Here is a 27,311-nt window from a genome sequence, read left to right as displayed (position 1 = left end):
GACCCCTGGAGCAGACAGACGAATGGACTATTAAGATTTCCTGCTCTCTACAGAGAATTACTTTTTGTAAATACTGCAAGTCATTGATTTCTATTTTCTCAGGGTAATAATAAAACACATTTTTAAAATAAGCTTTGATTGCCGCAGACATCTACCAAACTTGTACAGGCCTCACAATTCTGTCGACATAAGAAAGGCCTGTAGGGAAGTTTCATAATACTTTACTGGAGAAGCGGTTGAAGATGATGATGATGATGATGAAGGTGAAGAAGCAGATGAGGAAGGGAAAGAAGAAGATGAGGAAAATGATCCAGACTATGACTCAAAGAAGGATCAAAACCCAGCAGAGTGTAAGCAGCAGTGAGGCAGGATGTATGGCCTTGAGGATAACCTGCACTGGTCTACCTTCTGCTTCCCTGGAAAGGATGCATTTTCATCATTTGACAAGTTCATTTCAAGTTTTTTGTTGTTTGTTTGTTTGCTTGTTTTTGTAGCCTAAAATAAAAATGTCAAATACAAAAAAAGAGAGAGAAAGAGTATATTTGAGCCAAACTGACAACACATGCCAGAGAGCAAGATCTCCAATGCTCCTGACTGCAGCTTCTTTTACAAATTTGAACATAAGGAAGACTACACGGAGGAGGGAGAAAGCAAGAGCGGATGAATTACAGGACAGTTAACATTATGTGCTCTTTCGAGGGTGACTATTTCAAAGGTTTATTAACCTAGATGCATAGAAACAATGGACAGGGATTGCTTAAGGCTAAGATAAACTCTCCCTTGTTTGGAGCATTTTCTTCCCTCTTTTGTCTCTCAAGGCTCACCTTTCTCCCTCCCCCTTCCCCTCCCCCTCTCCCCCTCCCCCTCCCCCCCTCCCCCTCTCCCCCTCCCCCTCCCCCCTCCCCCTCCCCCTCTCCCCCTCCCCCTCTCCCCCTCCCCCTCTCCCTTTCCCTTCTTCCCTATGCTCCAAAGGGCTCTTCTTTTGCCTCTGTAACTCCTGAGTCCATTTCTTCTATGGTTCACTTCTTCTACCTCTGAGATTTTCTAAATAAACCTTCATACACACACGAGCATGCGTGCACACACGTGTGTGTGTGTGTGTGTTAAACCTTTTACTAAAAAGTTATATGCCTGGGGTGTGACTACTCATCATGACCTGCCCAGTTATGACTTTATGGCCAGATCGCCCTGTGAGGTTACTTCCCATAGAATCCCTTTGATTCATCCACAGCTCAAAACCCACTAAACAGCCAAATCTTTCCCAAAGTCACAGGCCCAAACCAAGTAATACAAAGGCGCCCACAAGCACAGAGAAAAGGAAACAAAAACAGGGTCGACTGAGACTCTCTGATTGCTACACTCTGCTTGTGAGGAGAAGAGGGATGCACATTAAAATCCCCAAACAGAAAGATTTGCAACTTGGGCTGGGGGTCAGGACAAGTGCCTGTGGGAGGCGGTCACGGAAAAGACAGGGGAAGAGCTCTTCAAGGCGCACCAGGAACAGGAGCCAGCCTGGATTCCCACCCCATGAAAAAAGAAGGCAGAATAAAAACATTTTCAGGCAGACAAAACCTGAGAGAACTCTTTCCAAACTGAAGGGAAATGGCCCCTAATAGAAGCACAGAAATGTAGGATAACCACGAGGAAAAGTATGCAGGTAACGGGGCAAGAGCACTGGCTGGACAGGACAGCAGTGGTGATACTTGTGGGTTTTCAATGTACAGACGTCACACACATGTGTAAAACGAAACATGCAGTAACAGTGGCCCAGCAGGGGGGCGAGGTCGTGGATTCTTGTGCTGTGCGGGGCGTGATAACTGTGCTTATTCATACAGATCCATCCAGCCAGGGCAACATGACAAGAATAGGAGCCTGTGTAACTAACCAACTAATAGAGGGAGAAAACAAAATAATAAAAGACATGTTTAATACCAAAGATGGCAAGAACTGAGTTCCATGCTCACAATTGGATGGCCACTCTGGCAGGTTAGCTCAGCCAACTCCTGTGCTAATGGCACCCCCCGAGCAGCAGAGCCTAACAGGACTAGAAGAAACAGGCACTTCCATTCCAGTAGTTAGACATGTTGAGATGCTTCTCCCAGTAACTGATAGAACGGGGGGGGGGGGGGGGGGAAATCAGCAAAGATAAAGAAAACTTGAACCATACGTGTAACAAGATGGATATAATCGACAGGTACTCAGACATGCACCCAACAATTGCACCACTCATGTTCTCTCCAAATGCACGCAAAACATTTAGCAAAACAGATGGTGTCTGTACCGTCAAGCAAATCTTAATCACTTTCAAAGAATGGAATAGCAGTAGGATCTCTGACCACAAAGGGATAAAGCACAGAAAGGAAAATTAGCCACAGAGAGATACTTGAATAATCCCCAACACATTCCAAGAAACCAATGAGCTAAAGAAGAAACCACAATTGAAAGCCGGTAATATTTTGAACTAACCGATAATGAAAATACAACCTATGGACACTTGTAAAATGCAGCTAAAACTGGGCAAAGGAGAAAGTTGTCATGACAGGAGACCCTGCAAAAATTACCAAGATAGCCCTGGTCAGTGTGGCTCCATGGTCTGCACACTGAAGGGTCCTGGGTTCGATTCTCAGTCAAGAGCACGTACCTGGGTTGCAGGGTTGTTCCCAGGTCCCGGCTCGGGTGCATGTCGGAGGCATCAATCAAAGTGTCTTTCTCACATTGATGTTTCTCTCTCTCTCTCTCTCTCTCTCTCTCTCTCGCCTTCCCTCCCTCCCTTCCACTCTCTCTAAAAATCAATGGGAAAAAAATCCTTGGGTGAGGATTATAAAGGTAGTGTGGTGGGTTAAACTGTGCCCCCCCCCCCCCCCCCAAAGATAAGGCTGAAGTCCTGGTCTCCAGTAGCTGTGAGTGTGGCCTTATTTGGAAATAGGGTCATTGAAAATGTGACTGACATAAGATGAGATCACACTGGAGTAGGGGAGTGAGGGGAACCTGATCCAATATGCTTTGTGCCTTTAAAAGGGAAGATATGAAGACACCAGAGGAGAGATGGAGGGGAGGAGGTCATGTGACAACAGAAGCAGAGGTTGGAGTGATGTGGCCACAAGCCAAGGGATGCCTGGAGCCCCCAAAAGCCAGAAGAGGCAGGAATAGTCCTCGGAGCCTTTGAAGGGAGTGTGGCCCTGAAACACCTTCTGGCCTCAGAACCCCGATAAAATACATCCCTGTTGTTTTAAGTTACCGGTCTGTGCAGCTTTGTTACAGCAGCCCTAAGAAATTGATACAGATAGGAAGAATAACTTTGTGATAATAATTTTGAAATTGTAGATGAAATAGACAAATTCTCTGAGAACAGGCACTTCCTGTTTCCCGCTTTACCTGCTCCCTCCCCCTTATGCAGCGAGTGTAAATTCTTTCAAAACAACTTACATTCTTCTACCAAAACTTACACAAGAAGAGAGAGAAGCTCTGAATAGCACTATATCTCATGTAGAAATTAAAGCCATAATTTGAAACCTTCCCACACACACTCAGGCCCAGATGGCTTTACTGGTAAATTTTTCCAAACATGTAAGGAAAAGATAACACCAATTATGCTAAACTCTTCCAGAGAGTTAAGATAAAAAAAAAAAAAAAAAAAGGAAGGAATACTGCCTAACTCATTTCATCAAATCAGCCTTTTTCACCAAGGAACTGAAAGATAACAGCCACAATGAGATATCCTACATGCCATAAAAATGTCTAAGATGCTGCTGATTGGGGTGGCTGTAACGTTCTATTTTTTACCTGGCAGGTGACAAGAGGAAAATTCTGAAATGTCCTAAATTAAATTACAGCGGCCTGAGGTGGGAAGAAGTGATAGGGAGTTGGTCATTTAGAGCCAAAACAGAAGCCAAGGAAAGTGCTCACATTCCTGACTCTGTTGAAACATCGAATCGACTTCCAGATGGCTATTTCAGCTCTTATCTGGAGAGTTAGATGACCGCCAGACACCACCGCCTCCTGCTTACGCGGGAACTTTCCGGGCTGCGGCCCATACCCGTGCAGAATCAGCAAACACCGCTTTACTACGATGATTCACCTGCCCCAGCCTAGCCCCGCTTTACCTGCTCCCTCCCCCTATGCAGCTAGTGTACATTCTTTCAAAACAACTTACATTGTGCTTCCCCAAACGTATTGTAATAAAAGGACAGCGACCTGTTTGCCTTCTCCATCCAGCCCTTCGCTGGTGGTTCAGGCTGATGCCCAAGGCCTGTTCTTTTTTCTGGGTAGCATGTGGCTCAATAAACCTTTTTTTTTTTTTTTTTCCAGAAAAGCTCCCAGCCATGAAGGTTTCTGTTTAACAGGCTGGTTACATGCAAGCAGTAAATGTAGAATTTGTGCCCATCTGGCTATTTATGTCACATGTTGGTGCCCGTTTATATAAAATGGACATGTCCATCAGGAAAGGCCAGAGTGGAGAGAGCTGTTGGAGAGCAGCAACTTCAGCTCCCAGTGGTGAGGTTGGGAGCCACGTGTGGTTGAAGAGTTGCCCATGTCTTCTGGTCGCAACTGGGCAGGAAGTCAGCATTAACTCAGAGTCCAGTGAAATCAAGGCCACTTGTCCCCTGGCTCCCATCAATCCCTGAGGGCTGCAGTGGAGTGTGTGTGTGTGTGTGGGGGTGCGCATGAGTGTGTCTATGTGAGTTGTTAGTCTGTGTTGGTGTATGAGTGTGAGCCTGTCTGTGTGTATCCTTTTGTTTGTGCCCTATGCATGCTGTGAGTGCGGGTTGGCTTGTGGGTGTGTGCTCACATGGCACACTGTGCTCCTTCAGTGGCCTGGGCAGCCAGGGTCAGTCACAAGCCTGGTCAGTGGCCCTGAGGCACCCTGCTCATGCAGACACCAATCTGGACCCGCTCCCACACAGGCCAGACCACCTCCCTCCATCAACCCCCGAAGGCTGGCACTTAAGTCACGCTGGGCTCCACCCCTCACCTTGACCCCACTGCTCTTTCCAGGTTTATTCGTTCTCTGAATTGCCTACTCACACCCTGCTGCCCTCTGCAAGCAGAGGGACCCCCTTAAGATCCCAGGTCTGATGGCCTCACCTAGCCCTTCCCCACCTGCCCAAACCCCTGCTGACTCTGGTCAAGTTCTCACCCAAGGCTCTGTCCTTCCTGGGGTATGGCCCTGTGTCCTAAGCATCAAGGGCACCTCCCCAAGGGGCCAGGCCACTCCTGCTGGCCACTCTGCCCATTCCAGGAGAACGGGGCACAGGGAAGATGTGTGTGTGCAGCTGGGGCCCTCACTGCTGCAGAGAAAGCTTGCCTTTTGCCTCTGAAAGCTTGCCTTTTGACCTGCGCCCAGCTGGGACACTGCTGAGCGTACCCGGGGGCAGGCGGGGGGGGGGGGGGGGGGGCGGGGGGGGGGCACCAGGCAGGTCTGGAGCTGTTTGGAAAGTAAGCACCCCCACCTGGGCAAATACAGCTGCAGCCAGGCTCTGGGGCCACACCCTACACCAGCTGACAGGCAAGGTTGGTGCCCACACTGGGGACCCCATGCTTTCCTGAGGGACAGGAGGCTGAACCCCACTGCTCAGGCCCAGGGTCGGAGGACTCTAAGATGCACAGAAAAATGTCACCCAGACAGAGACACGGGGGGCCCTGACTCAGGGAGATATGAGGCCACTGTATGGGACCAAAGGGTGAATATTGGCCATTGATCACCAATGAGATCTGGAATGTTCCTGCATCCTGGGGAGCGGCACCCATCTCTGGGGAGAGAGGCACTGGGGGAAGGCATGTGAGGTGTGAAGGAACCATGGAAATGCCACATATAAGCAAGCAGGATGATGGCTGCTAAATGTAACAGATGTTTCCAGAGGGTCAGGGGTGAGGACAGAGTAAGAAAATAAAATGAAGTCACTGTAGTCGAGCTGGTACGTTACTAAAAGCACATAGGTTGAGGTGTGAGGAAACAGTTCTTATTTTAACCAGCCTAGCTGGGAACTTAAACTTCCCAGTCCCGAGTCAATGCCGGAATACTAGTATACATCAAACCTCCAAATAACCCTCTGATTACCCACCGAGGGACTACAGAAAGAATGTTTATGTGCCAGACCACCTGACATCCATCGTCCAGACCACCGGTCATCTAGACTCTAGATTCTAGAGGATTCCCGTCTCAGACCCACCCGGAGACTAAGAATGCAGGGCCGGTTCTTCTCAAGAGTGTCCTTTTCACTGTAAGAACCTCAGCTTTTCTTTCTTCTTCAGAGTACTCTGGTTATTGCCTAGTTGTGCTTCCAATACACAACTCCTAAGGCCCTTGAATAAATCTTTATCATTTATTTTTAGCTAAGCTCCTGATTCATTTATGCTGTTAGTCAACAAGGGCAGTCAAGGGCTGGAGAGGGGCAGGAGGAACAGGCCGGAGGTCGGCGAGGTCTGTGAGGTCTGCAGGGAGAGTGCACACAGGCCACCAGGGCTCCAGCCCACGGCTAAACACTTCGGTACAGACAAGGAAAGCATCCACGAAAGTCTGTTCATCCTGCTCCCCATGACCAAGGCTCTCCGGAGGCTCCGGGGCCTGGAGATGGCAAGGGGAATGGGAAGCCAGTGTTTCATGGGAGTGGAGTTCCAGCTGGGGAAGATGAAAATTCTAGAGATGCACAGCGGTAATGGCTGCACAACGCTGTGAGTGTACTCAATGCCTCCGAACTGTCCGCTTAAAAATGCGTAAGATGGTAAATTTTAGGTTTTGTATATTTTACCACAATAAATTTAAAAGGCCTGAGCAGTTCCAAGCAAGGTGAGGGGGCTGCTAGTTTCAACTGTGACTCTTGTTCCCCAGCTGGGAGAGCCAGAGGGGGTGATACCCTCCCAGGCACAGACTGGGAAGAGGGTCACCAGGAGTGTCCCTGGGGGCCATGGGGGGTCAGCCTGAGAGCCCTGGTGCAGGAGGCCAGAGGAACGTCCAGGCCTTCCCCTGGCGTGAGGAGCAGATCCAGGTTACTCACCCCCTGCCCTGTACTCTTCTGGGTTGTGTGCTGAGGCCCAGACCAAGAGAAGGCACAGTGCCCTCAGGATCCCCAGGGGTGGGGAGGGGCAGGGCGGGGTGGCCTCCAGGTGCCTGGACAGCATGCCACCAGCCTTCGGGAGCAGCCAGGCTAGAGGCTCCACAGCCACCCCATGAATGAACATGAGAACACCCAGGAGTCACCAACAGTCGACATGGTCTGGAGAGGAAAATTACAGCCTCGACTGTGGGTATAACTGACATGATTAAACAGGAAGAAAAGAAAAGATTTCAGATGGGGTTACATTCACAGATACCCGAGCTGCTTCCAAGGCCCAGCATTATTCCTCTGCCCAAACCTGGCGATTCAAAAGGAAAGCGCCTCACTGTCGTCAGAGCGAGAAAATCCGATCCTGGGCCCTGAGCCTGAGGGCCTGGGGTCAGACCACAAGGGAGGGACATCCATGCCAGGGCAGCCTCAGGAGCATGTCTCCATTTTCCCCTGAAAAAGGAAGTTAAAAAACCCAAGGCCCTGGCCAGTGTGACTCAGATGGTTGGAGCATCATCCCATATAGCAAAAGGTCATGGGTTCGATTCCTGGTCAAGTCACATACCCACGTTGCAGGTTTGATCCCTGGTCGGGCACATGCAGGAGGCAATCAATTGATGTTTCACTCTCACATTGATGGGTTTTCTCTCTCTCTCTCTCTCTTTCTCTCTCTCAAATCAATGAAGGCACACCCTCCAGTGTGAGTTAAAAAAACAAACAAACAAAACAAAAACCAAGAAACCTCTGATGTTACCTCTATGATTGTATTTCTGGGTGTGGTTCAGAAAAATTGCTGAAAATAACCTAACATTGTGCTTTTTGGTTACAAGAGGTTTAGCTGCCGTGGTGATGGTCTGCTGGGCCTCCCCCATCAAGGTGGCCAAATTTGGCAGCTCCAGAACCCTCTAGAGCAGTGGTTCTCAACCTTGGCTGCACATTAGAATCACCTGGGAATCTTTTTAAAATCCTGGTTTCTGGGCCTCCTCTGGAAATTCTGTTTCTTTGTTACTAATGTTGTGGCCCCACCCCATAACAAAGAAACAGAATTTCTGGAGGATGAGGCCCAGAAATCAGGATTTAAAAAAATATATATTTTATTGATTTCTTACAGAGAGGAAGGGAGAGGGATAGAGAGTTAGAAACATCCATGAAAAAGAAACATCCATCAGCTGCCTCCTGCACTCCTCCTACTGGTACATGACCTTGACCGGAATCAAACCTGGGACTCTTCAGTTCACAGGCCGACGCTCTAGCCACTGAGATAAACTGGTCAGGGCAGAAATCAGGATTTTAAAAAGATTCCTAGGTGATTCTAATGTGCAGCCAAGGTTGAGAACCACTGCTCTAGAGTCTTCCAGAAGCCATAGCATTTGCTTTGGCCAGGCGCTAGGTGGTCCCCTCAGTGAGGATGGCTACAAAGCAGTGCCCTCATGCAGAGTGTCCTGGGCAGGGCACACCTCATCTGAACGGCCTTTGAGGGCCACCTCATGGGGGCAGGCCCTGAGCCCCACGTGCGAGAGAACTCTCTACACGTGGGTAGGGGAGTGGGAGGATGGCATCTGCCCTCCTGGGGCCTGAAGTGAGGGAGAGAAAGGTTCTATCGCCCAGGAGCAGACAGGGAGGGTGGGGGGCCAAGGGTGCAAACCTGCCCGCCTCCTGCTGGGCGTTCCCCTTAGTTGGCCTGGTGGGGGAAAGGAGAGAAGCCTCCATCTTTCCCTCCGACACATCTGGGTGCAAGGAGTGACCACTGCCCAGCCTTCCAGGAAAACTGAGAGGAAAGTGGAGGAGGGCCACTGGGTGAAGGAGGAAGGAAAGGAGGGGATGAAGCCCAACAGGCAGAGGGGAGGCAGAGCTCAAAAAGACCCAGGTGGCCCTAGCTGGTTTGGCTCAGTGGATAGAGCGTCGGCCTGTGGACTGAGGGGTCCCGGGTTCGATTCCAGTCAAGGGCACATGGCCGGGTTGCAGGCTCGATCCCCAGTGGGGGGCATGCAAGAGGCAGCCGATCGGTGATTCTCTCTCATCATTGATGTTTCTATCTCTCTCTCTCTCTTCCTCTCTGAAATCAATAAAATATATATTAAAAAAAAAAACAAAAAAAAAAAAACCCAGGTGCCCTCCCAGGAGAACAGGCTGGAAGCAGAACTTGGGCACCAGACACACGTTTGACTTGCAAACCCACTCAGAGGTCCCAAGTCACGGTCCTCCCCTGCCCCCTACTGGTCATCCTGTTCCTCTCCCAATGGTCACCTGGAGGCCAGAGCCCTGAGCCCCGCCCTCCAGTGGTGGGGGGAATCCCATGACCCTGATGCTTCCCACAGTGACTCACAGTTCCTCACACAGCACCCCGCTGTGCCCCCCGCAGAGCTCCACAGTACCCAGCCTTGCCACACCATGCCCCCCACAGTGCCCACAGGGTCCCCCACAGAGCTCCACAGCACCCCACAGTGTCACACCGTGCCCCCCACAAAGACAAGCCACAACTTTTCACTGGCCACTTGGGGTTTCCCCTGGGGTTCCCATTCCCCTGAGCTCACTCTGCCTGTACTGAAAGGACTGTCCACCCCCATAATCGGTGGGGCCATGGGTCCCCCCTGCCCACCCCCCCCACCCCCCCCCCCCCCCGTAAACCTAAAAACAAACAAAACTGAATGACCTGGAGCCACTCCCTAGGTATCCCCATCATCTGCACCCTGAGACACGGGGTAAACAGCAGTCAGCGGGCAGACCACAGATAACACAGAACCCTGCCCCACAACCCCCGCAGCCAGCAGCCCAAGAGCCCAACCACAACCTCAGGGGTGATGGGTCCAGATGCTCAGAACTTGGTCAGTGACTGCCCACTTCCACTCAGGACCAGCCACAGAAAGCAATGCTCTCTACCCACTCACACAGATGCCCCCTTCTATTCCTGCCTCCTGGCTCCCAGGCTCATGGCCCCCATTGGGCGCTTTCACTCCCTTTTCTCTGCTGTGAACTCTCCCACTCATTTACCTGCCCAGGAGTCTCAGGCCGATCCTGGCCACAGCCAGCTCTGCCCATTCACACTGGCAGGTCTTTGTTCACATCCACAGCCCTGTCCGGAAATCAGCACCCTGGGGCCTTTGCACTGCTGTCCTTGGCATGGACATGCAAGCAGCTCTCTTCCTGGAAGCAGCCTTTGCTTTCAAGATCCCTCCCACTCACTCCAGCACGTCCCCGGAACCCACAGTCAGGACTGATGGGGAGGTGGCACCTCACAATGAGAACTGAACTGTGTTGGCACATGTAGGTGACCCACACGTTTCTGAGATGACGGAATGGATTCTGCCAGGACAGTTTCTCATTTCCACTGTCATCGGTACAAAGGCTTTGTGTTCAGAGTGTCATCCAGTGTGAGCTTCACCTACAACCACCCCACTGGCCCGATGCGAAGGTAACGTGCCCAGCGACCAGGAGCACCAACATTCTGCTGAAAGAATAACACCAAGGAGCCAAACAAAGCGAGTCCTTTGTCTTCAGTATGAGCACAGGAGGAGAAACACTGCCCTCCCAGGAAAACAGCCACAGCCACTGGTACTCCATCCCATGGAGCAGGCGCTGGCCCCGCTCCGCATGCACATGTCTGCGTCCTCCCTCTACCACTGTGGCTCCAAGCCCTGACCTCACCGTCAGGACAGTCACTCACCCCCTGCTGGGTTTTAAAGTCACAACCTGGCTTCCAAGAAAGCCTGTTACCAAACGTGAGCAAAGTTCAAAGGGCGCAGGGAACAAAGTGCAGGTGGGGCTCAGGGTCCGTGGAGCCTCCCATTCTGGACTCCAGGAGACACCTTGGCCTTTGTGATAATCACTGACACACACACACACACACACACGCACACATGAACACACACATACACACACGCACACAGCACCCCAGACCTTGTGCTCCTGTGGCAATTCGTGTGGATGTCAGGCCTTGGTCTGTGCATGGAACCCCAGAATGGTCTGCGTGGGAGGGGTCTCTGGCTGAGGGGAGCAGGTGGTGACTCTCCTTTGGGGTTGCTTCTTAGGCCCTGGAGGGTGGAAGGTGGCACTGCCCCCCACCCCATGCTTCCTGAGGGGCAGCCTTTGGGTGACTCAGTCACTGGTAGGGCTGCACTTTGGAGCCAGGTCAGCTCTGGGCGCTGATTTCTGGCTCAGGTTCCAGCATCCTTGGTTCCTTCGATCAGTTCTCAGTCCCACTCTTTCCACCACCCACAGACTCCAGGACACAGGAGTCACCTCTCTGCTGGGTCCAGTCTCCTCCTGGGACTGCCCCAGGAGGCCCTGGGCGCCTGGCTGCAGACTGTGTGCCCCAGGATGGGCTGAGTCTGGGCTGGAGGCTGCTTCCCCAGGCTCTCCCTCTGTCCCTGTCGTCGCAGACAGTGGTGCTGCCCTATGGGGTCCACCCGGGAGCCCAGAGCTGCAGCACATGGGAGAGCCCCTGGATGGCAGCCACCATGCTGCTCCATGGGGGGGGGCGGGTGCGGGGAGGGGGGCGGGGGAGGCTAGAGCTGTAGTTATGTCTGTTCTTCTGCACTTGCTTCAATCCCCGGTCCCCCAGCACTCCAGAAACACCGCTCAGGCAAACCTACTCAGCCTTGCAGGCACCACTCATAGAACCTGTATCAGCTCCTATAGCTGCTGTTCCCTGAGCCACAAATGGTGGCCTAACACAGAAATGCGTGCTCTCACAGCTCTGGGCCAGAAGTATGAGATCAAGGTTCCCTTTGGAGGCTTCAGGGGAGGGTCCTGCCCGCCTCTCCAGCTTCCGGGGCTCCAGGCATCCTGGGCCTGTGGTGCGGCACTCCAGGCTCTGCCTCATCTTCAGATGGCCTCTCCCTCTGAGTCTGTTCCCCCTGTGTCTCTTACAAGGGCATTTAACCCTGGATTCAGGGCCACCAATCATCCAGGACGATCTCCCCATCTCCAGGTCCATGACTTTATCACATTTGTAACAAGCCTTTTTTCAAATAAGGTCCCATTCACAGGAGCCACAGGTTGGGGCGTGGGCATAACTTTGGAGGGCTGCCACTTAGCCCACTACACACTTCAAATCTAGAAGATTCGGGTCCAAACTTGGAAATACGTGAGCCCCAGGGAGGGGTCCCAGGGAGTCACTCCCCACAGCACCGCTGCAACTTTCCGTTCACAGGGGGACTGCTTCACAGATGGACAAGCAGGTGGGGATCAGTTGTGCCCTGTCCCCGGGGGATCCTGGCTGTGGATCTGGTCATGACTTTAGAAGGGCTGCCAGGGGTGGCCCCTCAGCCACCTTGAGGGACCTCAGGACAGCAGCAGGGCCACTCTGGGAGCCCCCTATGGTCCCATAAGCTGGGTTCCACCTTCACCCTCATGGGCCTGGCTGGCTGGTCCCCACTCACACCCGAGAAGCCCGAGGGGAAGAGAAAGGGGGAAGGTCGCCCTGGCCTCTGCAGAGCCTGGCAGGGATGCCTGCAAGGGGTGCTGGGCTGGTGATAGTCGTTCCTAGACAACATGGGCCTGCACAGGCCAGAGCAGGTGCTGAGGTAGCATAGGAGCAGGTGGCCAGTGGTGAGAGGCAGCACTGTGGGGTTCACCTTCTCATGAGGCCCAGGCCCCCCAGCCAAGAAGGTATAGCCTGGCCAAGACTCAGGACAGTGGGACCTGGCCTACACAGTGAGATTTGGCTTGCTCTGAGAGAGGTAGTCCCTGTGGGGGAGGGGTGACACTGGAGAAATGGGGCCTGGGGAACCCCAATATCTCAGGTGTCCACTCAACCATCCTTCCTACAAAGGGCAGAGTTGCCTGGCTTGTCCCCTTGAGCAACCATGGTCCACTCTGCACACCTGTCCCCTTGCACCGGCAGGCCTGCTTCTCTCAGGGATGGGTGCTCAGTGATGGCACCTGTGTGGTCCACCTTCTCGTTGCTCAGGATCTCGGTGCCACCCATTCTGTGCCATGTAGTCCAGAGGGACAGGAGCACTAGGGTCTCCAGGCAACGAGAGGCAATGAGGAGCCCCGGCCCCGGGGGAGGGCTCAGGTGGCCAGAGGGAGGGGAGCATGGATCCCAATGGAGGTGGCTGCCACGGAGGGAGCCTCAGTCCAGGTGAGGCAGTCAACAACCACCTGGTTGGAGATGGCACAGGGCTCTGGTGTGACAGCTTAGGGTGACCTCATGGGGGGTAACTGTGGGGAGGCTGTTCACAGGGAGCCAATGGGGGCTCAGGACAGAGCAGAGCTGTGGGGCACGGCCACCAAGGAAGCTGAGCTGAGACAGGCCCACCTAAGGGTGATGGGGGTGCCCACAGGCTGTAACAGTTTATCTCAATCAGCTCTGGCATAACAGGCACCACAGACAGAAGGCTTAAACAACAGAAATTTATTGTCTCAGTGCTGGAGGTTGGAAGTCCGACCAGATATTGGGTCAAGCATTTTTCTGGGTCTTTCTGTGAAGGTGTTTTTTGGATGAGATTAACATTTAAATTGGTGGAATCCAAGAAAGCAGATTGCCCTCCCTAATGTGGGTGGGCCTCATGCAATCAGCTGAAGGCTGACCTCACAGAGTGGAAGGAATCCTGCCAGCAGATGGCTGTGGACTAAGCTGCACTCTCCCCCAGGTCTCTAGCCCTCTGGCTGCCCTGCAGATTTTGGACTCACCAAGCCACAATCTCAGGAACCAGTAAATCTCTATATGTCCACACACATCCTGTTGGGACTGATTCTCTGGGACTCGAACGACTGCACTCCCCACATTTTCCCAGGTGTCTGCCGTGAGCATCACCACTCGGCATGGCTCTGAGGGAACTTTGCAGAGGGCTGGAAGGCCCACCAGCCCATCTGGCCCCCAGTGGGGGTTGCATCGGGACCAAGCCTGCTACAGGAGGGGCTCTGGCTCCCCCACGCCTAGCGAGGGCTGGGGGCCAGGTCTGCTCAGCTCTTGATGACATCGTGGAGGCACAGTCTCCACCAGGCAGCATACCTTCTCCCCGGCTCACTGGGCTGACACAGACATGAATGAGGTAATGATGTGACACTGCTTTGCAAACTGTCCAAAATGAGGACCAGGTCGCACGGCACCTCTACTAAGGCAGGAGAAACCTTGCATGCACGCACGCCCAAACATGTGCACACACACACATACTCCCTTCCCATGGCTAGGATATGGCATGTCCATCAAGGGGACCATTATGACTAGCTTTGCCTTGCATGCAGTCCACAGGTCCTTCCTGGGGCACCAAGCTTGGACCTCATTCCTCCCCCGCCCCCAAGGCCAAATCTGAGCAGCCCCAGGCAAAAAGCCAACATTTGCTGCCTCCTGAGGGAGGAAGAGCAGACAGAACCCACCTTCTTGTTTCTGGGGACGTGCCACTGATGCTAAGAAAAGGGCAAACACCAGCAGACAGGACAAGGAGAGACCCAGAAGGCTGGTGAGGCTGCCCTGGAGCGGCCAGCCCAGCCCAGCCCCTCCTTCTGACAGGAGAGCTTGCCCCCACTCCGGGGTCTCTGGGAAAGGACAGTGGAGGCCAGGGGAATGCAGGAGCTGCAGGCCCGGCAGCCAGGACCTGTGGCCTGTGCCGCCTGCTGAGCCTGACTCTGGGCACTAAGAGAGCCTGCGCAGCCCTGGCCGGTTTGGCTCAGTGGATAGAGTGTCGGCCTGCGGACTCAAGGGTCCCAGGTTCAATTCCGGTCAAGGGCATGTACCTTGGTTGCGGGTACATCCCCAGTGGGGAGTGTGCAGGAGGCGGCTGATGGATGTTTCTCACTCATGGATGTTTCTAACTCTCTATCCCTCTCCCTTCCTCTCTGTAAAAAATCAATAAAATATATTTTTTTTAAAAAAGAGAGCCTGCGCATGTCCAGGGAGTGGGGGGGTCTGAGCGGGCAGGAAGACTCGGGGCCTGAAGGAACACAGCTCTCCCCGATGCCTGGCTGGGTGGCTGAGGCTGCTGCTCGATCTTTGTCCAGGGAGGAGCAGGTCCTTGGAGGAAGCAGTGTAAGGAGGGGCTGTGCCAGGTCTGCAGCCCCCTTCCCAGAATCTGCATGCAGGAAGCCCGTCAGCCGCCTCCTCTTCCCCTTCAGGACCAGCCCAGAAGGGGTCACACAGGGTTTTTTGAAACAGGAAGGTCCCTGGACAAAAATATCTCCTGTAAGAGGTTTGAACTTGCATCTTGCAGAGAGCAATTTAGATTTAAAAGGACCCACTCCTGAGAGAGCCCCGAATGACGAATGGCGAGAATTGATTTAATCAAACTGGCTTCCTCCTGGAAAACCAGAGACCAGGGGTTCCTGGCAGGAACAGGCAGGGAGGGGAGGGATTTAGTTCCTTCTTGGCCCTTCACTCCTGTTTGCTTTTTTATTTTGTATTTTATTTCGTATTGTGATAAAATATGTATCACATAAAGCTCAGCATTTTAAGTGTACAGTTAAGTGGCATTAAGCACATTCACATTGTTGTGCAACCATCACCTCCATCATCTCCAGGATTTGTAAATATTCCCAAATTAAACCTCTGTCCCCATTAAATACTAGCTCCTCATCTCCCTCCCCCAGCTCCTGGCACCCACCCTTCTAACTATCTGTGAATCTGTCTCCTCTGGGGACCTCGTATGAGTGGACTCATTCAGTATTTATCCTTTTGTGACTCGTTTATTTAACTTGGCATATTATCCCCAAGCGTCACTCACATGGCAGCATGTGCTAGAATGCTCTTCCTTTTTCAGTCTGAATAATATTCCATTGTATGGATGGACCACATCTTCTTTACCCATTCTTCTGTGGATAGACTTGGGTTATTTCCACTTTTTAGGCTATTGTGAATAATGCCACTACACACATGGGTGCACAAATATCTCTTCACGACCCTGCTTTCAATTCCTTTGGGTAAACACCTAGGAACGGAATTGCTGACTCATATGGCAACTCTATGTTTAATTTTTTAGGAAGCTCCTGACTGTTTTCCACAGCAGCTGGACCATTTTACATCCCTACCAGCAGTGCACAAGGGTTCTAATTTCTCAATTTCTCCACATCCTTGCCAACATTTGTTATTTTCTATTTTTTTTTTGTGATAGCCATTCAAATGGGGATAAAGTGCTATCTCATTGTGGTTTTGGTTGTACTTCCCTAATGATCAATGATGTTGAGCATCTTTCCATGTGCTTATTGTCCATCTGTATACCTTCTTTGGAGAAATGTCTATTTGAGAGCTACCATATGACCCAGGAATCCCTCTTCCGGGTACCTACCCAGAAAATTTGAAAACATTTATTCATAAAGATATATGTTCCCCCATGTTCATTACAGTATTATTCACAGTGGCCAAGACGGAAACAACCGAAGTGTCCTTAGACCAATGATTGGATAAAGAAGATGTGGTACTTATGTACACATCTCAGTCCTAAGAAAGGATGAAATACTGCCATTTGTGACGACATGGATGGATCTTGAGAGTATCGTGCTAAGTGAAATAAGTCAGATAGAAAAGAACAAATGATTTCACTCATATGTGGGATATAAAAGAGAAAGCAACAAATGAACAAACAAGCAGACTCAGTCACAGACAACAGTGTGAAGGTTACCAGAGGGGAAATCGGGTAGGGGAGGATGAAGGGGGTAAAGGGGGTCAAATATATGGTGACGAAAAGAGACTAGACTTTGGGTGGTGAACACACAACGGAACATACAGATGATGTATTACAGAACTGTTCACTTGAAACTTACCTAACCTTATTAACCAATGTCACCCCAATAAATTTATTTTTAAAAAATGTCCATTCAAATCTTTGCACATTTTGTCATTGGTTTGATTTGTTATTGTTGAGTTGTTACAAGAGCTCTTTGTGTGTTCTGGATATTAATCTCTTATCAGATATGATTGGCAAATATTTTCAGCCATTTTGTGGGTTGTCTTTTCATAGTGCTCTTTGGTGCATGTTTGCACTTTTTAAACCCTGTGCTTGTAGTTACCTTCTGACTGCCCCTCCCCCTACTCACATAGTATCCAACAGCCATGGATGCAGATACAGACCTCAAGCCTGAGCCCACGGGACAGAGGCCTGGGTGGAGGCTGGGAGGGCAGGGCAGCCAGGGTTCCAGGCAGGCGATGCCTACAGGGCACAGGAGGGCTTCCAGGTGATGTTCCTGGGGTCCTGCACCTGCCCTCGCAGCCTCCCAGTGGGGTAAGGATGTTTGGGTGGCCGCCCGAACACAGATGTTCTTGTGTTTGTTACCCGTGTGCAATGACCACTGCAGGGATGGGCAGCGAGGACTGGGGGACCCCAGGAGTCCCTGTGTGGAGGTAGCTCTGCCCAGAGACCAAAGGGGTCAACCCCACTGTGCAGACCCTGACTCACAGTCTTTGAGACCAAGCTGTGATTCTCTTGTTGGATGGTAAAGCCTTTATTTAAAGAAAATTTTGATGTATATATAAAGAAGGTTGGTGCCTCAAAACACATGACACTCATCCCATGGAAAAAGAAACCAAACTGGTCTTAGCCAGTTTGGCTCAGTGGATAGAGAGTTGGTCTGCGGACTGACAGGTCCCAGGTTCAATTCCGGTCAAGGGCACATGCCCGGGTTGCAGGCTCGATCACCAGTAGGGGGTGTTCAGGAGGCGGCCAATCAATGGTTCTCTCCTATCGTTGATGTTTCTATGTCTCTCTCTCTCCCTTCCTCTCTGAAATCAATAAAAATATATTTTTTAAAAAAAGAAACCAAACTGGACATTAAAAAGTAAGAAAAGAAAAAAAAGAAACAATGGCTGTGACTTTAAGCGTGTGCTTTTTAAAGCGAAGTTAGAAATCACCAAGGCAAGAATCCTTGAGGATTAGAGTGACCAAACCCTTGGGTGTCCTGGACAGAAGCACTGCTCCGGAGACAGCTAGCAGATTAGCATGCGCCGTGCTCCATAAAATATTTAAGGGAAAGGAAACAGAGTCTGCCCAGCACACGGGGAGGGGGTGGGGTCGACACCAGAGCCGCCAGCCAGCCCTGGGTGTCAGTCGGCCAAGAGGGAACTACAGCAGCCTGGGTCCTGACAAAAAACAACACATTCAGCCAGAAAAATGGGGCTTTTCCCCAAAACTTTCTTCAAGCAGAATCCTACAACCAACACCATTAATGACCACGATGATAAATGCACGAAGTACAGATGCATCGTCTGGGAGGGGGGAGGGGTGGGCTGTGCTGGGGTCCATGGACAGGTTGAGGGTCTGTCACACAGGGTGACTGGGGAGCCAGCATGTCCTCCAGCCCCTCACTCCACCCCGTCTATGTGCCTGCTCCACACCCTCCCTCCCTCCCTCCCCCACCCCCGCAGCTGTGGTGCCTGACCAGACCAGGTCCCTTGGCTACTGCTCCCTGCCCAGATGGACAGCTGTCCAACTGATCCTCCAATGCCAGTGGCCTCCTGTTGTCCCTATCAGCCCAGGGGGATGCTCTCCTCCCACACAGCCCCTGGGGAGGTGACAAGCTGCTTCACTGCCCTACTCACATCCAGAACCTTCTGTGCAGGTGCAGCCCACCCCAGGCTACAGAAACAAGGAGGTGGTCTAGGGTAGTCCAGCCTCTGGGGAGCCAAGCTGCTCTCCAAGGTGTGGCCCTTGGGGGGGGGGGGGGGTATGTGTTGCTCCACGTGGCCTAGAGCTGGCTTTGACCCTCCCTGAATGTCACTGTCCGCTAGGTGGCCTCTGCACAGGTGGGACCCTCTCCTCTTCTGCCCTCAGGCTGAGGGGGACATGTCCATCTCATGTCTTGATTCTGGATCTGCAACCACCTCTGACCATCCCACCAAAAGAACTGCATTGGGGCTCCCACCAGCACTCCTGTACTGGGAACAAGAGAACAGCGATGGTTCAGCCTCTCTCACTGGAACCTGGTAGATCACGTGTGACATTTCCACCCCATGGCAGCACAGCCAGGCCTTCCCTTACACACTACGTCTCCCCTCCTGCAGCCATGTGGGGGAGGGTGGGGGGCAGGGAGTCACACCTGTGAGACGGAAGGCTCTATGTCCCCTTACATGCTAGAGGCACACTGTTGTGACCAGTATGTGCTGTGACTCCAGCAGGAGCCCTCAGGAAATGCTGGCTGAGCCGGAGACACAGGGATTGGGACTCAGAGCTGGACTTGTGTCCTGACCCAGAGAAGGGAGACCCCACGGCAGTGTGCTCTCTCCACACACTGCACTTGAGGGGAACTGGTCTGAGCGGACACTGAAGGAAGCACCAGACAGACACGGAGGAGGCATTGGGAGCCTGTGAGTCGAGAGGCTGGTGTTGCGAAGGATTGGAAGTTCCCCTCCATCACCCCCCTTCCCCCACTTCCCCGCCACACACACACACACACACACACACACACACACTGGAAGTGAAAGGACAATTCTGGGTTAAGTGTCCACCACGCTCCACTTCCTGGCTTGGACCAAGGAGTGCCAATAAAGCCCGGTTGCATTGTTTAAATGGAGCACCAAACAATAGGGATTTTTTTCTCAATATAGTGGGCACAACATAAAATCATTTGGTTGACTGCTGGCTAGAACTCCCGCACCACAGAGCCCAAGGTCTATGGGCAAAAACTAGCCAGCCAAGCAGTGAAGCAGAAAGTGGCTGCAGGCTCAGCAGTTTCCACACCTGAGGACTGAGGTGGGGGATGGCTGGGGTGGCCCCTCCCTGCCTGGGTGATGGTGGGAGGGATTAAGGGAGGCCTGCCCCCTGGACAGCAGGCCACAAGAAGAGGTGAAGGTGGGTGTGGGGGAATTCTAGGGTCAGACGGGATCCCCTGGCCCCAACAGCCTATCTCTTGGTTGCCACATCGAGGACTCTGGTAAATGCACTTCTTCCGTGTCAGCATGAAGATGAAAATCTCAACAGCCTGACAGAGAACAGAAAGACAAGTCGAGACCTGAGCATGTCTCCTGGCACCGAACCCTTTCTGCAGGGGCACCGGCCAGCACGCTAAGTACCAAGGGCCAGGGAAGCAGAGAGGCCCAAAGGGGGGATGCGGCAAGAGGAGGACCTGGAGGGTCAGCTGACCCAGAGCTGTGCCCCTGCCTGGGGTGCTGAGCCCTACTGGCTCAGAGAACAGCCTCATGCTGGGGCGGTGCCCACTGGGAGTCCATCTTCTAGCCCAGAGGCGAGACCAAGGCCACAGGGACCCCAGTTCCTGTGAGGAGAGCCTGGGGCTGAGCAAGCCCAGGCCGGAGTCAGTGCAGAACCTGGACCAGCACCCCGAGGGTCCCCCGGGGAGGGAGTACGGACCCAGCTCCACTGCCCAGAAGCAACAGCTCATCTCACTGCTGCTGACTACAGTCAGGAAGCCTTCACCTGCCGGCTCTCGGACACGGTTCATTTTCTTACCTACACTCTCCCTGAAATTTCCACTGAGTCCTACATCAAAGCCATTTCCCACAGAACAGGCTGGAGGCCCACACAATCCCTGAGAAATAATCAGTTGCTCTGACTTACATTCTAATCAATGACCTGTGGACTTACCTGCTCACAGCAGAAAACAAAAGGACCGTGTTATTGGGTAAGCAGGAGCAAGTGACACCTCAGCCCCCCACTAGAGAGCACCCTCCACCTGAGGGCCCAATGGAGAGGGTTCCCTCTGCTTTGGGGTTGATACCACAGGTGCACAGCAGGTGCCACACACTCAGCCTGGAGCATAAGGAATGGCTCCCAGGGTTGGAGGGTGACAGGAAGGGAGTAGTACCTGAGAACCAGCCACTACCAAGGTGACAAGTGTCTTGTCCACCTATCCACACCTGACCTAGAACTCAGAGTAGAATTGGACGAGCGGGTGTCTGCAACACATATACCCACACGCATATGTGCATGCATACCGCACCCACACCCGCATCGCAGAAAGCCCACTGCTCACGTGGGGAGGCACCACTCAGATGTCACCATGAAGCTAATGGAACTTCCAAGTAACGCAATGGAAGATCTGCTGGACACGCATATAAAACCTCTGTGCCAGCTCAGCCAGCATGGCTCAGTGGTTGAGGGTCAACCTATGAACCAGGAGGTCACGGTTCAATTCCCAGTCAGGGCACTGCCTGGGTTGTGGGCTCGGTCCCCAGTAGGGAGTGTGTAGGAGGCAGCTGATCAATGATTTTCTCTCATCATTGATGTTTCTCTCTCTCTCCCTCTCCCTTCTTTTCTGAAATCAATACAAACATATTTAAAAAAATAAAACCTGAGCTTCTGTCAGCCCTCACACTTAGAGCTACTCTCTCTCATTCCGTGCACACACAGGACACTCACATGCACTGAGTTTCCCCTGGGGGTGGGACGGACAGGTGGCCCTTCTACCTAAAGAGCTGCCTCCCCCTAGCTGACCTTCGCGGACTACTGGGCATGGGAGAAGCTGCAGAATCTGAGGCTCTACATCAGTCCTAGAACGGCCAAGGTCCTGTAGTGAGAGCCCAAGGCAGTGTGCCCCAGGATCGGATGGGGGACCCATTAGCCAATCCTCACCCACATGGAGAGACTGCAGTGGAGGGGCAGGGCTCCAGCAGCCTTTCAGATTCAGTCAGACCCTGCTTCTGCTCTCGCTGCCAGGCAACCAGGCTCTGTCTGCCCTCCCACATCCCCACCCTCCATGCCCAGGGCTGTGGGTGCCCACCTATGTGAGTGCCCAGGAGAGACACTGTCTGCACATCCCCTCACACAGGGACAAGGCAGGGGTCACCAGTGTGGCTGCCAACACTTCTCAATCCCTTGAAGTCAGTTCTCAAAAGGGAAGGTACAGGAAAGTAGACGTTAGATGTTAAAGTCATTAAAGGCGGGTGAGGTTACTGGGGGAAAGGACACGCTCCACGCGACTGACTGAGGGCTGTACTCCTTATAAAAGCACAGCCCTGCAGGGAGGCTCACTGACCCTGGGCTGCATCACCCGACAGGAGCCCAGCAGAGCATTGCCTTGCTGGGTGCAAGCCGCACCCACACATATCCCACACACAACGCTCTGCGCTCCAGGAGCACGAGGTCAGAGGGCGGGAACTGTCACCGCCAATTCCCAAGGACAAGCCCTCGCATCTCCCTCCAGGCCCAGAGGCAGGGCAGACCGCCGGCAGGGGTCGGCTGCTGTCCAAGTCTCCCGGGAGAACGCTGTGGACGCACCGCACCGGCTCACCCGGCGCTGACCCCGGGGCGGCACTTGGTCATCCCCAAGGGCAGCACCCGGGCAGCTCACCCACCTAAGCCACTGGCTCCCCTCCCGCGACGCTCCGACGCCCGCGCCCCCAGGGGAGTCCCCGTCGGGCCGCACCTACCGTAGCGGCTCGGCTCACGTCCGTAGTGCAGAATGGGCAGCGCGTCCACCCGCGGCGACTCCGGGGCAGCTGCGGGGTCCGGATTCTCCACTCCGCCCCCCGCGGGGGTCACCACGAAACGCTGGGACATGGTGGCCTCCGGTCCCCGGGCGCCGGGAAGGCTGCGGAACCAGAGCCGGGCCTGTACCGGGGAAGGCAGGTGGGGGCGGAGCGGGGCGGGGGGCGGAGCAGAGGTGGGGGCGGGCGGGCAGGGGCGGGGCGGGCAGGGGCAGGGCGGAGGTGGGGGCGGGGCGCAGCCGGCCCGGAGGAGGCCGTCGATGGACTCTGCGGGTTCAGGCTTCGGGGGAGGAGCCGGGAGCGTCGCCGGGGGCGGGGGCACCGGGTAAAATCTTAACTTGAAACCAGTCCTGTCCCTTGCGAGCAACACAACCTCGGGGGTCGCTCTGCAAGATCTTGGAGACCCCATCCCATCCCATCCCATCCCATCCCATCCCAGGCGTCAAGGGTCAGCGAGCCAGGGCCTGGTCCAGGAGAGGGACAGGCAATGGGACGCCGGAGATGTCTGGTTCCGGAAGGCCATCACCCCCAGCACCTGGACGCCGGCCTGGGACCACTGACCACGCCCACTGAGAGCAGGTACTAATGACCCAGGTGTGAGGGGGCGGGGGCGGGGGCGTCAGTCCCTGGAGTCTGGGAGAGGTATGCGCAGGAGAGTGGAGAGCAGGGAGGGTGAGGTGAGACTGGGGGTCCGGAGGGGTGAGAACCAATGGACAAGGAAACCTGGGTGAGAATCAGCCACTCTGTTCATGGGCTCCTACAATACAGGCACCGCCAGGGCTTCATATTACCACGCTATTGTCACCACTGCACATTTATTCACTTCGCACTTTACAGTATGCAGCGTGGTTTGCACATTTACTCATTCAACAAATATTTATTAGTGCCTGGCTATCCCAGGCCCTGTGGCTGACACAAGAAGGCAGAAATCCCTGAAGCATACATTCTAGAGTGGCGGCGGCGATCAGAGCTCTGATTAAGAAGCAAACAAGAAGAGATCTGGGAGGGGTGAAATTGTGAAAGGGGTGTTCAGAAGGGCCCCACGAGGAGATGACATCTGAGCAATGACTTACAGGAGGGCAGTGGTCAGCTGTGTGTGGCTTTAGTTCACTCACCTTATGGTTTATGATGGCTGCTCCTGGCCCACCTGTCACATTTGAATTCCAGTAGTGGAGAGAGAAAACAGGGGAAGGGCAATTAGCTCTCTTCCCAGGACCCAACCCAGAAGTCGCATACAGCATCTTTGCTTGACCCATTAGCCAGAACTTAGTCATATGACCACACCTGCCTGTGAAGAAGCCTGGGAAATGTGCCCACACTAATGTTTGGGGGGGGGGGGAGGGGGGCTGCTCTGTTAATAAAGAAGAATGAGAGGTCAGGTATTAAGGGCACAACAAACACAAGAGAAAAGATCCAGGGGTCTGGAGGATGAGGAGTCCTTCTTGCACCCACCCTCTCATTATGTCCCCCACCTCCGTTCATTGGAAGAGGAGAGGACCAGGGTCCAAGTTCTCACACCTATAGAACACCTGGCCACACCCACCTCCTTCCTGCACAACCTTTTGGGCTCTTTTGGGTGCTCGGGAGCCCCTCTTTCCACTTTGCAGATCTCTGCCTATGACAAATGGGCACAGCAGCCCTGCCTCTCAGCTACCCATTATTCAATATTTTCTTTTTTAAAATATATTTTTATTGATTTCAGAGAGGAAGGGAGAGGGAGAGAGAGAAACATCAATGATGAGAGAGAATCATTGATCAGCTCCTCCTGCACACCCCACACTGGGGGGTCGAGCTGGCAATCTGGGCATGTGCCTGACCAGAGATTGAACCGTGACCTTTTGGTTCATAGGTTGATGTTCAACCACTGAGCCATGCCGGCTGGGCCATTCTTTAATATTTTCTAGGCTGTTCTTGAGCAATGATTTTATTTTATTTTATTTTATTTGCCCAAGATGAACATCTGAATCACTTGGGAAATTTCCCCCAAATACATTTATGTTTTGATTGAAATGGTGTCCAATCTATATATATAAAAGCCTAAGCAACCGAAGACTGAACAACTGAACTACCGGTCAACCAGTCGCTATGATGTGCACTGACCACCAGGGGCCAGACACTCTATGCAGGAAGTGCCCCCTGGTGGTCAGTGCACTCCCCCAGCCAACCTCACTCGGCCGGCCAAACTCCTGCAGTCCCTCCCCACAGCTGGCCAGCCCTGATTGGCCCTGATCTCCAGCCAGGTCGAGGGACCCAACCCGTGCATGAATTCGTGCACCGGGCTTCTAGTCTATAAGTAAATTTGCTGAGAATTGACATCCTTATGGTGTTGAATCCTTCATTAGGTCCTGAATGTCTTTTTTATTAAGTTAACTCACATTTTTTGTTACTACTGTAATGGATCTTGCAACTATGCTGATATTAAGAACAAAAACAAACCATTACTGGCTTTTGTGTATTTCTTTTGTAACCTGCCAGCTCACATAATTCTAAATACTATTATTCAATTGCCTTTTTAAGTTCAACTTGGTATTTTGCAAAGGAATCATTTAACATATAAAGAATGATAGCTTTGTCTTTCTTCATTGTTTTTATCTCTTCTGTTTTCTTTTTCCCATTTTTATCTTGTTTTGGAGTTTTCTAGAAATTCCAAGGCAATATGAAATACCATGCTTGATAGAGCGATGGTCTGAACTGGAATGGGACCAGTCCTATTGTCTTCCCATGAAGCATTGTGCTGGTCAATGGCCTGGGATGAGTGCTCCTGCTCTGCTGCCCTCTCCTCGCTGGCCCTAGTGGCCATCATTAGCCATCAGAAGCCAGCAGCCACCTTTAAGGCCCAGAGGCAGCTGTGGACACACCTGACCTGGGAGACCTGGAATGGAGCTGCCGAGGGCAATTCCCATGCTCAGCTCTTTTCCACAAGCCTTCTCTGTTTCGGGCCTGCCGTAGGACAGCGTATAAGTCCAGCTTTCCCTTCAAAATGCCCAAACCTACTTGGTCCAGCCGTACCCTTGATGAAACAGGCTCTCTTCCCACCTCATCTCTCTGTGGCCATTGTAGAAACCCAAAGGCATTGGAGTTGCACACAAACCCTTGGCCACACAACCTTGGCCTGGATGAATGGCCCCACATAGGTAGTGGTTGCATCAGCTAACCTGGGAGGTTCTTGGTGAATGCCTCTGTTTACCACAGAACCCTCTACTTGTCCTGGTAGGGGTGGCCTCTGATTACCGTTATCCACCTGCAAGAGAGAACATTGTGAAATATCTAATTGCTTCTTTAAAATATTCAAACCAGAAAAATGCAGCCTGGTTCACGTGAGCTCTCAAGTGTGCCTGGTAAAGGGAGATGAGAAGGATGAAGGCTATGAATACAGAATACCGGGCTGGAGGAAGAAGCTCAGGGATTCCAGAAAAACATGCAGAGGGACAGGAGACAGTCATAAGAATGAGTTAGCAATCAGTCCTGCTTTCCCCTTTTCTCCCACTTCATAAATTCTGCTTTTATCTTCACTCTTCCTTCTTTTTCAATCTTTCTTTCCATCATCTTGATCTGAATACTCAGTTTGAAAAACTGACCTTTATTATGTCTCGGTAAATGAAAACACTGAAGATTATATATTTTCCTTTGAAAACAGCATTGGCCTCCTCTCTTAGGACAATCTTCTCTGGGTATTCTCTCTATGTCATTGTTTTCTACATAGCCTGTAATTATAGTTTTAATCTCTCCCACTAAAAACCTTTTTATAGCCTCCACTTTTTAAATTATATACATATACTTACACACACACACACACATATATATATATATGTATATATATATATATATGAGCCTAAGTGACCATTATGACCATTCAACCTAACAACCGACTGGTTGCTATGGTATGCACTGACCACCAGGTGGCAGACGCTCAATGCAGGAGCTGCCCCCTCATGGCCAGTGCGCTCCCACAGTCAACCTCCCATGGTCCCTCCCCCCTACCTGCCGCCCTCGTTGGCCTGATGTGGACTAGGCTAGGTGGCCCCGATGGGCCCCGATCACTGGCCAGGCCAAGGAACCTCACCCATGCACGAATTCATGCACCGGGCCTCTAGTGTGTGTGTGTGTGTGTGTGTTTGTGTGTGTCTATAATTTGTTAACTGAGGTCTAATGTACCAACAGTAGGAGTCACCATCTCTCGAGGGAGCCCATGGGTTCTGGCAAATTTGTGCAGCAGAACACAGAGCACCATTAGCCACCCCTGTCCCCCCAGCACAGTCAAGTTTCTCTCCCTACCTTTGTTTTCAGCATGTCCCATAAGTGGCATCCATCATATAATATGTAGCTTTTTTAGTCTTAGCCTGGAAAAATTTACTTTTATTTTAAGTTTGCTCTTTGTTGTTGGTTTTTTAAAAGATTTTTAAAAATTGGTTTTCAGAGAGGAAGGGAGAGGGAGAGATAGAGAGAGAAACATCGATGTGAGAGCAGAACATGGATCTGCTGTCTCCTGCACGCTCCCTACTGGGGATCAAGCCGGCAACCCAGGCATATGCTATGACTGGGAATTGAACCAGCAACCTTCTGGTGCACTGGACAATGCCCAACCAACTGAGCCACACCAGTCAGGGCAAGTCTGGAAAAATTTAAAGCTGATGTTAAAAGTGCCTGCCCTGGCTATAAAAAAACCTCCTAAGAAAGTCTAACTTCCAGGGGCAACACTGGCCAGGCCTCCAGGCTGGAGTGATGGCAAAGTGAAGGCTCTTCAGGTGAAGTCACAGCCTCGGAGTCTTTTTGATGATAGAAGATGGCCAGCAGAGAACACGTGTGTGTGCTTGTGTATGTGCGTGTGCGTGTATTGGGGTTGAGGTTCTGGGCACCCATGAAGGCTCAGCATGCAATCAACACATCCATGATGGGTGCAAGCAGATGGGAACAGCAGTCCTCTGTGTCATCTGACCAGGATGCCCCCCCCACACACA

The 27,311-nt window shown here is 52.3% G+C and overlaps 1 protein-coding gene across 2 annotated transcripts in view; it reads right to left on the bottom strand.

Annotated features, from left to right (window-relative positions):
- SLC12A7 (solute carrier family 12 member 7) overlaps positions 1-22,480 on the bottom strand; it is an 81,360-nt gene extending 58,880 nt beyond the window's left edge. For both annotated transcript variants that reach the window (XM_070411977.1, XM_070411979.1), the window contains exon 1: positions 22,297-22,480. In XM_070411977.1, the coding sequence (XP_070268078.1) occupies positions 22,297-22,426 (130 nt within the window). In that variant the 5' untranslated portion in view covers positions 22,427-22,480. The remainder of the gene's footprint in view (positions 1-22,296) is intronic.
- Positions 22,481-27,311: the final 4,831 nt, after the last annotated feature.

The sequence above is a fragment of the Myotis yumanensis genome, unplaced genomic scaffold (assembly GCF_028538775.1).
Source record: "Myotis yumanensis isolate MYYU_CA2020_CCGP unplaced genomic scaffold, mMyoYum1.0.hap1 SCAF_4, whole genome shotgun sequence".
Classification (NCBI taxonomy): Eukaryota; Metazoa; Chordata; class Mammalia; order Chiroptera; family Vespertilionidae; genus Myotis; species Myotis yumanensis.
This window is presented reverse-complemented; position numbering and strand designations above follow the sequence as displayed.